This window comes from Brienomyrus brachyistius, chromosome 14 (genome assembly GCF_023856365.1).
Source record: "Brienomyrus brachyistius isolate T26 chromosome 14, BBRACH_0.4, whole genome shotgun sequence".
Lineage (NCBI taxonomy): Eukaryota > Metazoa > Chordata > Actinopteri > Osteoglossiformes > Mormyridae > Brienomyrus > Brienomyrus brachyistius.
In genome coordinates this window covers 5,912,762-5,928,123 of record NC_064546.1, presented here as the reverse complement: position 1 = coordinate 5,928,123, position 15,362 = coordinate 5,912,762, and the positions used below count along the sequence as shown (strand labels likewise).

At 36.6% G+C, this 15,362-nt stretch overlaps 1 protein-coding gene across 4 annotated transcripts in view; it reads left to right on the top strand.

The window, feature by feature from the left end:
- Positions 1-825: 825 nt before the first annotated feature.
- LOC125707168 (neuronal PAS domain-containing protein 3) overlaps positions 826-15,362 on the top strand; it is a 280,684-nt gene continuing 266,147 nt past the window's right edge. For 2 of the 4 annotated variants that reach the window (XM_048974125.1, XM_048974124.1), the window contains exon 1: positions 826-2,219. In XM_048974125.1, coding sequence (XP_048830082.1) covers positions 2,065-2,219 — 155 coding nt within the window. In that variant the 5' untranslated portion in view covers positions 826-2,064. Of the gene's footprint in view, positions 2,220-3,872; positions 4,606-15,362 lie in introns of those variants that run through there. The other 2 variants (XM_048974127.1, XM_048974126.1) reach the window with 2 other exon arrangements.

Below are 15,362 nucleotides of genomic sequence, written 5' to 3'. Positions count from 1 at the left end.
CTATTTTCATGGCATTGGCTATATGTGTTATATATATATACACACACATACACACACACAACTTGGCTCTGTTTCAGTTTTGACTTAATACACACATTGAATATTTCTAGTATTCACGGCTAAAGGAGCATATACTGCAGAGAGAGATAAAACATAAATACCCGCCACGGGGTCCTTTATTTAAGAAATTGTATTTGAATAACAAATAAATAAAGGACCCTGTGTTGAAAAAGAATCCTAACTGGACTGAAAGGGAAAACGCGATTCACGACACGATACATACATACGTGTGTGTGTGTGTGTGTGTGTGTGTATGTGAAACTTTTTAACATATATGACTTCATTTTTAAAGCATGTATGTCACTTGTTATCCGAAAAGTACATTATTTCAAGTAATTACATCAAGAGCGATAGAAGAAAAATAAGGTTAAAATAAAATTTATTTTATCATTTTTTTATTTTTATAACCTCCTCTGTCGGCGCTTTACTTAGCTCATTCCGTTAACCAAGGTTATATCTGAAAGTCGTACATGATAATCTATAATTAACCGACTGTGAATATTCCTGTAGTTTATCATAAGAGTATCACTACTGGCAGCATATCGAGATTAATAAATTGCCATTTATTATTATAAGGGTTAGCCTATATGCATCGTTTTCTGGGAAACGTGTTATGCTGAGGAAGTCTCTCGGGCATCAAAGGGTTACTGCTGCGGCAGCACACGCGCGTTCCTGTCATTTCCTTTGATTGGCTGAGTCTGGCCGGTGCGCGCTCCAGGATAAGCAGCGCGAGGCAGTTAATCCGCCGCGAGCTCGACCAAGTTCATCTCCTCTCACTGGCGAGGAATGGGCACCGCTGCACATCTGAGCTCATAACAGCACTTTCTCTGGGAGAATTCACACAGCAACAGACTCTATTTACAAATACACCGCGGCACATTTACAACCCAGAATTTCAGAGAAAGAATTCCGGAAGATACTTTATACAAAGCATGACCACATAAATAAAACAAGAGGACCAGTTAATTCGGATTTTTTTTTGCTAAAAAAGAACTATAATAAAACTAAATTCATCTTAGGTAAATGACAAAATTTCATCGTCGGGGTAATTTTTTAATCAATTTTCTCAACCATACTGCTGAACATAGGCTACATTTCGTGACTTTGACAGTACGGTGGCTCTCCGGCGAAGATTGCGATCAATCTAGGAAACATTCGAAGTTTGAAAGTAGCTTTAAGGATAAACTGGATAACTAGTATAATATAATTGGCAAAACTCATAATAATTTTTGCTCAAAAATAATCGTGAAGCTCTTATGAAAGGTTAAGATGTAGTTTATTATCCACGTTTAAAACAGCGTTAAGACTTAAGTGATAAAAGATGCGCGTGCAACTTTCAAGCCCACATTTTAGCAGGTAGTTTAAAGTAGACATTAAACTGCCGCTCGACGACTAAATAGATAAAACGATATCCTAGGCTCATAATAATGTCTACATTTCGCCTTTTGAAAACTTTAGCGAAAAGTTTCCCAAGTTATTCATAATTAGTTGTAGCGGTGTTCTGTCCTTATCCCTTTATTAGCATCGGGAGTTTCAACGGGCGCTCAATATTTAGCAATAACATTGCAGTACTTGCACACATAATTTAATTAATTATCACATAATCACACACTGTAATCATTTGCAGGCACAGATAAATCTTTAAGAGTTACTTTTAAAACGTATTAAATTACTTGATATTTAAAACCGTTACTGGGACGTTTTTGTTTTCTGAGTGGACTGCAATAGTAGGTCGGGGAAACTAGAAGCTCTTAATAATTGCAAATTCTCTCTTAAACACCCAACTGTATCCAAATTTCTAAGGGACTGATAGAGGTGTCATTGCTAACCACTTGAAAGCTCCAGCAGTCATTTGCGTGTAGCGAAATCAAGACGTAGAATGGCCGAAGAGCTGGTAACCATCACTAATGGGATTGTGCTGTGACTTGTTCGGCTGGAGGGAAGGCTGTTATTCTCGTAAATATCAACACAGAGTCACTTCGTGTTCAGTCTCTTTGAGCGGGGATGATCAGGATCTTCCCGGATTTCAGCGTTCAGGTGACGGCTGCGGCTGGTGGAGGAGCCGGGGGAATGCCGGCGGGTCCCTCCGTGGGGAGAATCCCCGGGGCTACAAACGGTAACCCGCAAAATGTCCAGGGCATCACTTCATACCAACAAAGGTATGTATACTATTTCTTTGTTTTTTTTGTAGCGTTTGCGGTGTAATATAACCAGTGACACTGTATTCTGTGATCATTGCACTCATAATGCCAATATTTGAGCGCCAGCAGTGAACACCTTCGATTAGCTTGTGGATATCTTTGACCAAGACCTTTATCTGCAACATGTATAAATTTAGATTTGGACTTTATAAGAGAATAATTGTTTCTGTAACCTGTAGCTGAAATTGAGATAGAAACAAATTCCTTTCAGTTTATATGATTAAGGAGTAAATTTTGTTACAAGCAAAATAACTAATTTAATGACAGTCGTATGTGAGCAAGTGGCGGGTTGTTTAAGAATAAAAAGTTACCCACACCATCAAAGGATATATATAAACCTTTCGTCTTGATTGCAATCTCATTTATAATCTGTATATAGGCCTAAAAGTATCTAATTTACTTAAAAATCAGCAACATGACAAAGTGTGTTTTTAAAATAACATAATCGACTTAAACTATGGGAAAAGGTGATAGACTGTTGCTTCATGTAACAACAAATAAATAGTTATAAAACCATATTGATACAAAGGTCACGGTAAGATTTAGCAAGATTGGTGAAATGAATCTAAAATGCATTCATTTTACAGCTGTAAAATAGACAAGTTATCCCTTGTTTTGCTCTGTGGTGTGCGGTCAAATCTGACATTCCCCGATAGTGAATGACAACCATACAGTTACATAGGTCATTTAAAACGTATTAATATGCTGCACTTCAGTGCGTTTAAACTTAAGTTGACTCTTGCATATGTCGTAAACTAGCGTGTTTATTAAAAAGTGTTAACACTTAAACTCTGTTGTCTTCATAGTTTTTCTTCTCTGTGTTCAGTAGTTTTAAAACGAGTTAAATGTCACAAATGTAATTATATAATAGGTGCAATGTAAAAGTACAACGTATAATAGAAAGTTTCATACAGCATTGTGGATCAGCATGATAGTCTCTCCATTTCGCTAACATATTTAAACTTAGCTGTCTATTACAACATGGCTATAAAACGTGTATTCAAAGTATTTCCCCTAATTGGGTCTACACCCTTGGTCTTATTTGCAAAAAAAAACTATTTTTGTGTACATCTTGGGATGACATTGACCATGCATATTTTTTCTTATTTATGTGGCGTTTCCATAAACTTGTATTATTCCGGAAAATGGAAAACCCGCGGATACCTATGTGCATTATTGAGAACAGACACCTCAAGACACCTATTATTTCTAATTCGGCATTTTATTAGAGACTTAAATAGTGCCAGATAATTTTTTTATGCCACAACAAAGTATTCGACAATAATATTTAAAGTATTTTAAAAACTCGATGATTTCAAGGAAAAACTCTATCCTGGTTCTAGGCAATTGTTATAGGTAGGCGCAATTTATATTGTATATTTCCATAATGAGTCCAATCAATGCTGGAAACAATTTGTACGAAATTAATTTGTCGTTAGTCGCGTATCACATAGTGACCAATCTGTCATTTGCTCCAGCCGCGATCCGCGTAATAACGATATTCTCTGTCTGCGTGCTAGCTGCATTTGGCCAGTTTAGGTAAATATGTAGTAGCAGGTTTTCATTTAGGGTGCATTGCGGGTGAAAACTGGAGAATATGCTGTCAGGCAATTTGGGGAAACGCTTTTTGTCTCCTTAAATCAGCGGCAGGCTGGTCTAAAATACAATTTAGAAAGGCATCGAGTAAAATGAATTAGTAATACTTACACATGCACATGTAAACGTACGTATTTATGTCTTTTAATCGCGAAATCACATGGAACTTTTAAGCATTATACCTTGTACACGGAGAAAATGTAAACTGTCTAACTGCAACTGAGTGGCGTTGTTGCGCCGGTAGGAGAGAAGATGTGTCCTTTTTCACATAGAGCGAGCCAGGAAAAGCTGGAAAATGCACAGAAAAACAGACAGAGAAAAAGGCATTCCAGAGAACTGGAGTCGATGGGCTTTTACGGAAAATGCAATGATATGATGCTCCAGGTTAGGTATTAATTCTTCCATCGTATAAACCCGCGGCCACTGTGTTACAAGAGCTGCAGGATTTGAGAAGCGTCTCCCGGTTTCCTTTCACTTTTCTTGGCATGCCTTTGGAGCCCGATCTCGGGGTTTTTTCCTCCTTTCGTTACGTTCATGAACGTCAATGCATGGAGTCAGGGGCACTGCTGGACCAGAAAACCGCTATGGCTTTGTTTAAATACTCATAGTCTGCAGATCGCATTGCTACCGGTCCGTTCGACTGTATGTCCAAATAAATCGGAAGAAAAAAAAGTAAGAAATAAATTAATAGCAGGAAGATGGCGCCCACCAAGCCTAGCATTCAGCAAGACCCTTCAAGAAGAGAACGGTAATGGTCGGATTGTTTATTTTTTATAAAAACATCGTTGCTGTGCTGAAGCTATGGTTTATTTTTCACTGAGATTATCACGTTGACTGTCAGAAGTTTCGGCGTTGCCCAGTGAGTGCGTCTGAGATTTGGGACCTTTAACGTTAGGGTAACAGGTATAACGTTAGCGTGTGAAGATATCTGTATTGGCGAATAGAGGGCACACGATTAGTCTGCACTCGTACACAATTAACTACAGGTGCTGAATAATTTAACGCGTTTTGCATTTTTATACACTGCTTTACTAGGTTGTGGTAGGCCTTGAATTTTGTGCATACGTGAATAAGACATTATTGCTGTTGTGCACTTTAATACGGCTAGGCCAGGCAAGGTTGTATACCGCTTTGCTGCGGGACTTCTGAAGCTGCGGGCTAATTAGCATAAAACCTGTAACCAGCTGTTTCGGAACTTTCTGTGTAGCGCTTGAATTAACCTAACATTGTATAGGGTGGGAGCCGGTCCTTTAGATACAGCAGCATTTCATTGTTGTTAACTATTTTATAATCATTGTTATTAAATAACAATTTTAGACACAAACATTATCCCAATGTGTGTAGTAAACAAATTAATTGAAAAGGTCTGGAAAAAATAAATATCATTCTATTTTTAAAATAAAAATCTTTTGGATTTTTGTTGTCTTATGGTTTCCCAAGTAGTGTGTTTTAGAGAAAACGATGCTCGCCCCCCCATCCCCCACTGTCCGTATTTGTGCACCTGTAACTGTAAGTATTTGTTTTTTAGTTAATTTTAGAGGTTATGGTATATGTGGTTTCATTTTCCTTTGTGATATGGCATTGAAGTCTATATATATATATATATATATATATATATATATATATATATATATATATATATATATATATATATATATATATATATATATATGTGAGGATTCAACATGTCTGTGTCTTTTGTGTTGTCTGAACATGCTTTGTTTTCGTGTAGTATGAATATATATTTTTCCTCATAATAGCAGAGGTGAATTACACAATATGTTGCTTTAATTGCTGTGAGGGGAGCTCTTCATGACAATAATCATCTTTTTAAAGAGTGTATTTGCTTATCTGTATTTGTTAAATACTATACAAACCAAGACGTGCAAAGAAAATGAAAATATCTGGAGAATATAGTTTCATTTTATCTGTGAGGAAAAACCCATAATGCTGAATACCTGCTGTAGATGGTAGTTCTTTTTAATAGATTATGCATGTTTTTATTTTATACATTATAGTCACATTGCCAAAACCATAATGAAACCTGTAAAGCCTGCTCTAAATAAAGGTTTCCTACTTAAGTTTTTTTTTTTGTCCAGCACACTTACAATTGCATCAGTGGGAATGTTTATGCTAAGTCAGTCGCCAGTAATCTCTCAGGCAGGAGCATATTTGTGTGCCTTTCTCCGCATATCTCAGTGATAGGAATCTTGAAGGTGGAATTAATTTTGAGGGGAAACTTCATAGAATGTGCTTGAGTGCCTTCTTTATCACGAGTCTCCTATTGGCACTCAGAGGTAGCAAATCAGACTGTGATTTTTTATTCTGCATCAGTTGAAATTTGAGCTAAATTTTCATGCGTGGTTTTAAGAGGTTATACAGTAATTAAAAGAATGTTCTTTAATAGTACATTCACTTTTCTTCTGGTGTAGTTTTTGTCTGCTGTTTGATTCGTCTGAAGCATTTTGGAGGAGAGTAACTTGCTCTGTGCAGAGGAAACATCCAGTGTTCTCTAACACAGTTTTTTGTGGTTATGAGCAGATTTCATACTTTTAGAACAAGAAATTGTAAAAGATCAGGATCATTTATACTTCTGAAATGCACTATATGTCACTAGCGTGATTCAAGTGTCATTATAGAACATATTTCAAAGATGTGCATTTCTTTAAAGCTGCACCATAACTTTCTCTTTGCAAAACTTGAGAAATGTGCATTGAGTTTGGGAATCACTGTATAAGCTTTTAGTCTAAAACTTCTACAAACATGTCTAGTAAGATCTATTGTGGCTCACCTTTGTATTAGCAAGACATACTTATTTAAAGGAATTTAAAGAAAGTTCATACATTCTTTTTTTGGGTTAGAACTTCAGTAATATTTATTCTTATGAAATTGGAAAATTGCATTGCAAAAACTCTCATTACATTTAATGTATTTAGACTGACATCAGATAATATAATGGTTTTTTAGACTCTCATCAAATGATATAACAGGGTTTTAAACTATGGAAAGCGGGACCTAGGAATGTGGCATAGCACAGAAATGGCGGAGATTAATGGTCTAGTTCATTCTTGCAACAGCTTCCATTTATGACCGTATTTCCAAGTTTGTTAAGATGATAATCGAAAAATATAAAATAGAGGGTGGCCTTAATATTATAAAGCCAAGGATATACAAATAGAAAAAATATGAAATAGTGAAATATTTTCAAGGCAAATGCCTGTCAGCAAGCCCAGTAATGTATGGTATCATTGAAGTATGGGAGAAGATATGAGATCTTATATACCTGTAAGTCTTTATGGCGTATTAAAAACATATCCTCACCACAGCAAATCCTTTCATCATCTCCAGAATGGTGGCATCCAGAATATAACATGTTAAGTTTAACTATGATACTGCTCATTATCAATATACTTCATGCTTCAAAAAAAAAAAAAACAAGAATCTCACCTACCTATTACAGAGTGTACATATTCATCTCAATTAGATTATAACAGCGGTCTTGTTCATGTCTGACGTTGCTGCAGTGAAAGTGATTACATCCTCGCTCCTCTCACTCTGCTCTGTTATTGTGAAGGTCAGTGTGGAGAGCAAGACATAAAGAAGATGCATCCCATGAAGATAATACTGTGGCCATCGGGTGTGTCGCATTAAGGACAGGATTATCTCCTGAGATGTTTCATTTCATTTCATTACAGGATTCCAATAGATCAACGGCTCTTTTCAGGCAGAATTTTTCATGTTCTGGATGTTGAGGTGGCTTCCACTTGTATCTTTTTTAGTTGGCAGCCAGTAGTGTCCTCACAGAAACCAGTACATCATAGCTTGCTTCTCCACTTTGTTGCCTAATTTCAAGGAAAGATGGATGGAAAATGCAATCACTGAAACATATTGCATTTGTGAACTGCAGCCTGTTTTATCATGGTCTTTAACTACAAAATTTCAGTTTGAATCCCTGAAAGCTGTGCTTTTCGGCATTTTCTTACTGTTTATGGTATGCTTCCACTAGCTTGGAATGGAGGGAAAGGCCTGTTGCTTTACTAAATACAAACCTATCTGTAATTTTGTTTCTGAAATCCCTTAGTGACCAGGCTTTGTTCTTCACTGAGTCATTATTACCACTTTGCTTGCAGAAAGGTGATGATCCTTTCAGTTTAATTTCTGCGTAAATAATTTATCATTTGTGCTAGTGATATGAAGGGATGCTATGTTGTGCTGGTCTTGTGTTGTCATGTATGTTGCAAGCGTATGGTGTGTCATGAATGGAGCATGCTCAGCTCATCTGATGGCCTCTTTTAATCACCTAGAAAATCTTTTAATGTCCAAAAAGGAAATGAGACCATTATCTAATGTCTTGTACAAAAGACTGATGTTTGGCATGCTGATTCCCATCTGCTGCTACAGTTTCGTTTGCCTCACTTTTCTCTTGCTATCAGCACGGTAGCTCCTCTGCCCCCCTCTTTATCTCCTCTTGAGATCCTGCTCCTCTGCTTTGCCTTCTGCTTTAACTTCCTCTACTCACATCTGTCTTCGTGTGCATCAGCTAGCCTCCTTATGCTTGAGTTTGCGTCCTTTACTTTCATTTGCCTTTCTGTTTTTCTCCTGTCTCTCTGCACTTCCACCTCACTTCCCTTGCCTCCACTGTACCCACAGTTCATTCACTTCTTCCCTTCCAGGCAAGATTTGCAGCTGTCTGTCAGCATTAGGTCTGTAGCCTGCAGGCCTGTACTGCAGGATGCTGCAGGCAGGGCAGAAACTGCAGCTTCACTGCTATGGATCCACAGTGGTTTCTTCTCCATAACCATCCTCAACTCATATCCACAACCGCTTGGCCTTCTCCGATTTGAGGATGGGCTGCGTTAAAACGCAGCACTTGATGTGACATTTCGTCGGAGTGGGAAGTAAAATGAAATGAGATTGACTCCTCTCACACCGTGTGCTCTGACAGGGCCTCGGCAGCTGCCTCCCAAATGACACATGTAACAGACCCCGAATAAACGGATTGCGGGGTTGATACGCCAGGGTCCTTGCCTGTCACTCTTGCAGCTTAAAGTCATGCAAGCTTTGTGACTGAGAATAGAGACAGCAACCCCCCATTTCCCAAAGCACTCCCCCCCACTAATTATTTATTATAAAGCATTCCTTAAGCATGATGTCACCCAAAGAAGCCCCCGTACTAGGCTTTATTTAGTGGTATTGTGTGGTGCGTTTCCCATGCTGATGGGAGAGCAAGCCTTCTTAAAGGGATACTCTAGAAGCCTGCTTTCAGTACTGCGGCCATGTATACTACAGTTGTGTTTGATCACAAAAGCAAAAACAGAGGTATTTATTAATATATGATTTTTCTCACTTACATATTTCCTACAGCTTGCCTTGTATCAGAATGAAAGACTAGTAGACTTCCTTTTTCCCATTGCGATATAGCATATTATTTAATGTATAATATTGCTGTTCACTCACAAGAATGGTTTGCCTTCCATATAAATGATTTAATTGCTTTATGCTTCAGTATAAAATATTTTAAATTGGAGAGTGCTACTGCAAGTTGCTACTGCACTGCATTTTAAACAATGTTTTTTTTCTATTATATTGTGTATTTTTATATTGTGAAATAACTTTTGCATAGAATGTCTGTCTGAGAAATTATTTACATTTCTCTGATTATAGACTCTTTCCAGGTCAAATGTATGTCCTTCATATACAAATTGTTTTTAAAGTAATATGATTTAAGCCATTATGTTCAAATGAAAAAACCTGACATTGTTTAAAACACCTTAATAATACAATTAGCTAGCAGACTATGCATAGTTCTATGGAACTTTGCTGTCTTTGGAAAATAGCAAACATAAGATTCCTGTGGACCTCAAATCCCAAGTGGTTTATTCCCAATTCCATTTCCACCTTCACATTTTTATTGCTCTGTGTAAATGTAATTTGTAAATCCAACCGAATTTGTCATAGATAAATTTGCATGGATTATCTTGTCAGTGCTGTATCTGCATGCTTTTGTTCCTCGCTTATTCATAATTTAACAGCCTGACGACAAGCCCTTTTTTCCCTTTTTTTGGGGTAGAGAGGGAGATTGCTCACAAAGGCGAGCATGACCTTTACCAGATGTCTCTACCCAAAGCAGCCGACAGCCACAAGAGACAACAGTAAACAGGATGCCTACAGAGCACTGATTGACTTGCACCTATAGGCCACATATTCCAAAAGCCTGTGCCCATTGCAAGTTGGCATCTCTTCAGTGGTCAAGTGTGTCGAGCTGAATGGGTCACTAGCATGTGTGGGAGCATGTTTTTGGTTGGAATGTTGTCCAAAAATTAACCTGGAACACTTACCCGTATTTTGTTTTACTGCCATGGGTCTTCAGCCTTGGCCATGGTTTGTGTCATAAATTAATTTGTACTTGATCTTGGCCTAGATTATAATTACGACCTCTTTAATGAATGTAAACTACTGTGCTGTTTCCAGGCAGTTGCACAGTGGCACATACATTTTTGGTTTTGCAAAAATTTTCATTCTTAATTTAAAACATTCATTTTTTTTGTACAGTTGCATTGCAGTTTTCTTATGTAGTAATTTGTGCATGCCAATATTTTTGTGTTTGGGTCACTATACGAGAAACATGGATTCACATTAGAATTAAATACCTTCCGAACTATGAGTGGCCCTTTTACAAAGATAGTTATGACACTATTCACAATGAAGCTGCATATGTGATGTGTGAGTAAAATAATTATTTTTAACCTTTTTAGTTTATGCCATTTTATTTACTGTGTAATGTGGTGCGGTGGCACACCGGTTGTGATCAAGTCTGGAATCAAGACTTTGCCATGGCTTCATGTGTATGTTCTGCCCATGTCGTCGGGGAGTTTGCGCCACGTAATTTGGTTTCTCATACAGTCAAACAGGCTAAGGTGAATTGGAGTTACCAAAATTACCCATACTGTAGGTGTGAATGGTATGTGAAGGTCTCTGAAGGTTTTCCTGCGATGGATTTGTGCTCCATCTGGGGTTGTTCCCTGTCTTACGTTGTGCCCGTAACTTCTGGGATAGGGTCCGAACCCCCCATGACCCTGAATAGGACAAGCGAGTACAGAAAGTGGATGGATACAAAAGCTCAAAATGCACACAATAGGCCAGAATATATATGTATGGCCAAACTCATTCCCAACATCTCACTGCCAGTAGTTTGGTTCCAGTTGTGACGCTGAATACCCAAAGCTTTTATGTAACCTTAAATTGCTTTACAGAGTGCCAGCTTAAGGATCTACCTTCCTTGACTGGTTATTGTGGGCTGCTGAAGCCTCTAGCTCACTTACAGCTCTGTGGAAATCAATCCATAAAGAATTAAAGACTGAGATGAAGGCTGTTTGGTATATATGTACTGTCTAGTGTGTACAAAAAAGTTATATTGATGGTTAGAGGTGGTTTATATTTTTTATTATTTAGACAGTAATGTGCAGTATGTAGGCTTTCTACATATACTTGAGTAATGATTTCTACCAATTATTAGATGTGTTGAAAGGTTGAAGAATTTAGTGAAACTGGGCATTAAAATGTGATTAAAATGACTATAGGGAAGATTAATGGAAGAGAAAAGGTCATACATCATTGACAAAGTGACATAGGGGACTGTGGTATGCAGATGTGATCTGACATGATTTTTTTCCACAAAAAATTCAATCATATGTCAAGAATATAGATGTTTTTGTAGGCATCTATTTTATGCTGTGTGTGAAGCACTTTCTTTGTTTGCATATAATTAGATCTTTAGGCTTAATTTCTTTTAAATTAATGTAGTCTATTATGACATATCTTACAGTGCTGCATAAGCTTCAAAAGGTATCAGTGGTATTTATGGTAGAGAACTTTCAATTACACTGGAAACAACTTTATTTATCCTCTTACTGAACTTGAAACAGTTGAGATTTTCCTGGAAGGTCACAGAAAATATTTTTAAGACTTTGTTGCATGGCTGTGCAGCTCTCTTCACATTAATAATTGCTTTCATCTTATTGTGGCCCTGCGTTTGAAAGTGTAGGTCAATAAGGATGGGCGCATTCAGAATTTCATGATCTGTGTAGCGGAACAAATTGAAAGCAAAGCCTATATCAATCACTGTGAAGGGAGGGTTAATTGTTACTGCTTCACAAGCCTACAGACAGATAAACCAGTAATGAAATACTTATGGCTGTGATGTGTGAACAGTTGATGATGAAATATAAAGGAAAACGTTATATAATACCGATTTACATATATATATATATATATATATACACACACACACACACACACACATGTTTTATATATATAAAGTAAATGTATAGTGGTATCAGCAGTTGTGTCAGAACTGAAGAAATGTGGATGGCCCATCCCTATTATAAGACTGTCGCAATCTGGAATGCTTCAGTTCATGACAAATGTTTTCCTTCAATATCACGATATAATTGTGGGAGTATTTTAAATTATCACAAAACAAAAATGTGGTTTTACACTGTGCAAAGTTTCAGCAGTGCTGTACACGAGCACCTATAGAGAATACAGACAGGCGCTATTCTGGATGATGGGCAAACAGAATAGGTAAAACCACCTTAAATGTTGTTTATTCATGTATATCAAATTATCATTAGTCACGTATGGCTTTGTATGTATTTTTTTGAGATACGTAAAAAGAACTTGTTAATATCTTTTGTCTTTGTAGCTCCTAAATACACCTGTTAATAAAGCTATAAAGTTGACTGCCTGCTACCTTAGAATGTGAGAATGTTTAGGCTAAAATCTGAGCTTATTTTACGCTGATTAATGATGCTGTGTTCGTGCGTATTAGCCTTGTTGGGACCAGTGTTTTTACAGTGAACTAAAACAAAAATGAATGCTAAATTATATATAATAATTTGTGAAATGAAATAAAAATAACAACTATATTTACCAAAAAATATGTTGGGCTTTAGACTGCAAAAAGTACCACCATCCACCAACATCTTTTTACTGTTTATCCACAATATGTCCTCTTTTAAAAGATGTGGTTGCTGAGCTGTCCTTTTCTTCACTGCAACTTTTGTACTTATCGCTTCCATGATTTATCAAAACAGTCCCATGTGGTGTGCTGCGCTAACAGTTAAATAAACATAAGGATACTACAAAGTAATACAGATTACAATCAGCGATGCGAACAAGTCATTCTTTGGCAAGTCTGAGTCAAGTCTCAAGTCAGAACATTGCAGTTCCAGTCAAGTCTTGAGTCTTTCAATGTCAGTGTTTCTTACCTGTAGTGATTAGAACTTGCTGCTGCAAAAACCCACCACAGTATGTCATATGATATGTTCTTTATAGGCAGAGATAGATTGAAACGCACGGTTATCCTTACACAGTTTTTATAATACATCCATGTATACACTATGTGGGGAGTGATGCATTTCTACAACAAACTATCTCAGGAGACCTTGCATTCAGCCAACTGAAAATGCAGACAGCAGAGAATTAATATACAAAGAAATAATAAAATTAACGTTATGGCATCCAGAGGGAAAACTATACCGTCAAGTCTTCTCCAGTCATAGGGTCCAAGTCAGGTCCAATATATACAGTATATATAATATACCATTAATATATTATACATAAAATGAAATATATTTACCTAGCAGCCCAATTATTCCTCTTTTTTTGTTCCATATAAGATCCTGGTTCAGAATTATTTTACAGGATGTATGGCACAAGTATGAAATATGCTATGAAATGGTGGGCAATTCTTTTCAAGTTGGTCTTTCTGGTATTTCCAGTATTTATGTGCATATTACTGAAAGTAAAATTGGATTGTTTATTCAGGTACATAGAGAAAAAACTGTTAGTAATTACTGTTAGTAATTCTGTTAGTAAGAAAATCTGTTAGTAATTTAAGAATTTTTATAGGCTGTTCATGTACATTTGCATATTTATCTGAGGCTTTGCTTTCACTCAGAATGTAAGTTTGAAATATAAATTACAAAGTTTTCAAAATAAAATTAAGCCTCCAATTTGTGGACAGAAAAACAAACACACACACATACACGCACAGACCTACACTTATGTGTTCACACACACACACACACACACACACACACACACACACACATATATATATATATATATATATATATATATATATATATATATATATATATATATACACATACAGTATGTGGTTAATTGAAGTCTGAAGTCCATGGCAGCTATCACAACACAGTGGGTAATTTTGAAAATTAATGAGAATGATAATGCTTAAAAGACTGTTCCAGAGTTTGCCCAAACTCATTAACTAAATCTCTCATTTAAATACATCCTAAAGACTTCAAATAGAAAATAATATATTATTGCTATATAAGCATTAACCGGATTTAAAAATGCTGAGGTACAGAAATTTATGGAAGAACAAAAGTCTATCAGGGTATATTGAATTCTTCAGTCCTATTCTAAGTTGTGGTTCTATGCCATGATACTCAAGATATTTCCTGTTAAAGGAGACAAACAATCTGCAGAAATTTTCTTATCAGACCATAATGTATTGAATGTAAATATTATGAAATATGCAGATCTGACCTAAGATTTAATGCACATTCTTTAAAATAGATGTTAAATAATAATAAATTATTACGTTAAACGTTAAAGTCAGGACATAGGGTGGACTGCTGAGAGTGAAGTGTTTTATCACAATGCTTGCAATAGTAGCTTGATGACGACAAACAAGACCCATTAGAGATTTTTATGTAACAAAGTATACAATTTATCAAATATGATTTACTTGTCAGAAATAGAATGGTACAATTATGTACGGGGTAGCAGAAATATTGCAAGTAATATAATCAACATGCATTCTGACTTTGTACTTCATGCTGTGTATGAAGGGGAATTGATGAAAAGTTCTGTTTCAAGAGAGAATGAGGTATTTAGACACCTTCCAGTCTGTAAAAGGTGTTAATATCTTATATATTAATATTAAAGCACTATCAAACCATATATGGACAGGTGAAATCGGTAACTTTGAAGAGAATACACACTAAAACATGACAAGAGAATTTCCCCTTAATTTGAAATTACTGAAGCAAGTTTCATGGGTTTTGGAAAAAAATATGATTTTTTTCAAAGCTCCAAGCTGGATGGTGGCACTGTGATTAGCACTGCCTCCTTATACCTCTATTTGTGGTTTGAATAATGTCCCCCTTCTTACTATGTCTGCATGAATTTTGCATGTTCGCTTTGTTTGCATAGTTTTCCAAACAAAACGCAAAAATATGCAGGTGACTGAATTGATATTTCTGAACTGCTCATACTGTGAGTGTGGATGTGCCCTGTGATGGACTGGCATCCCATGCAGGAGAATCCCTGCCTTATGCTGGCCAGGATAGGCTTTAGGCCCCTTCCCTTTGCCACACTAGATTAATGGTGGGAAAATTTATGTATCAAAACACTTCTTATTGTGATAAAAAATTGGAAAACTGTCTGAATTCTCGTTGGCTTTAACAGTCT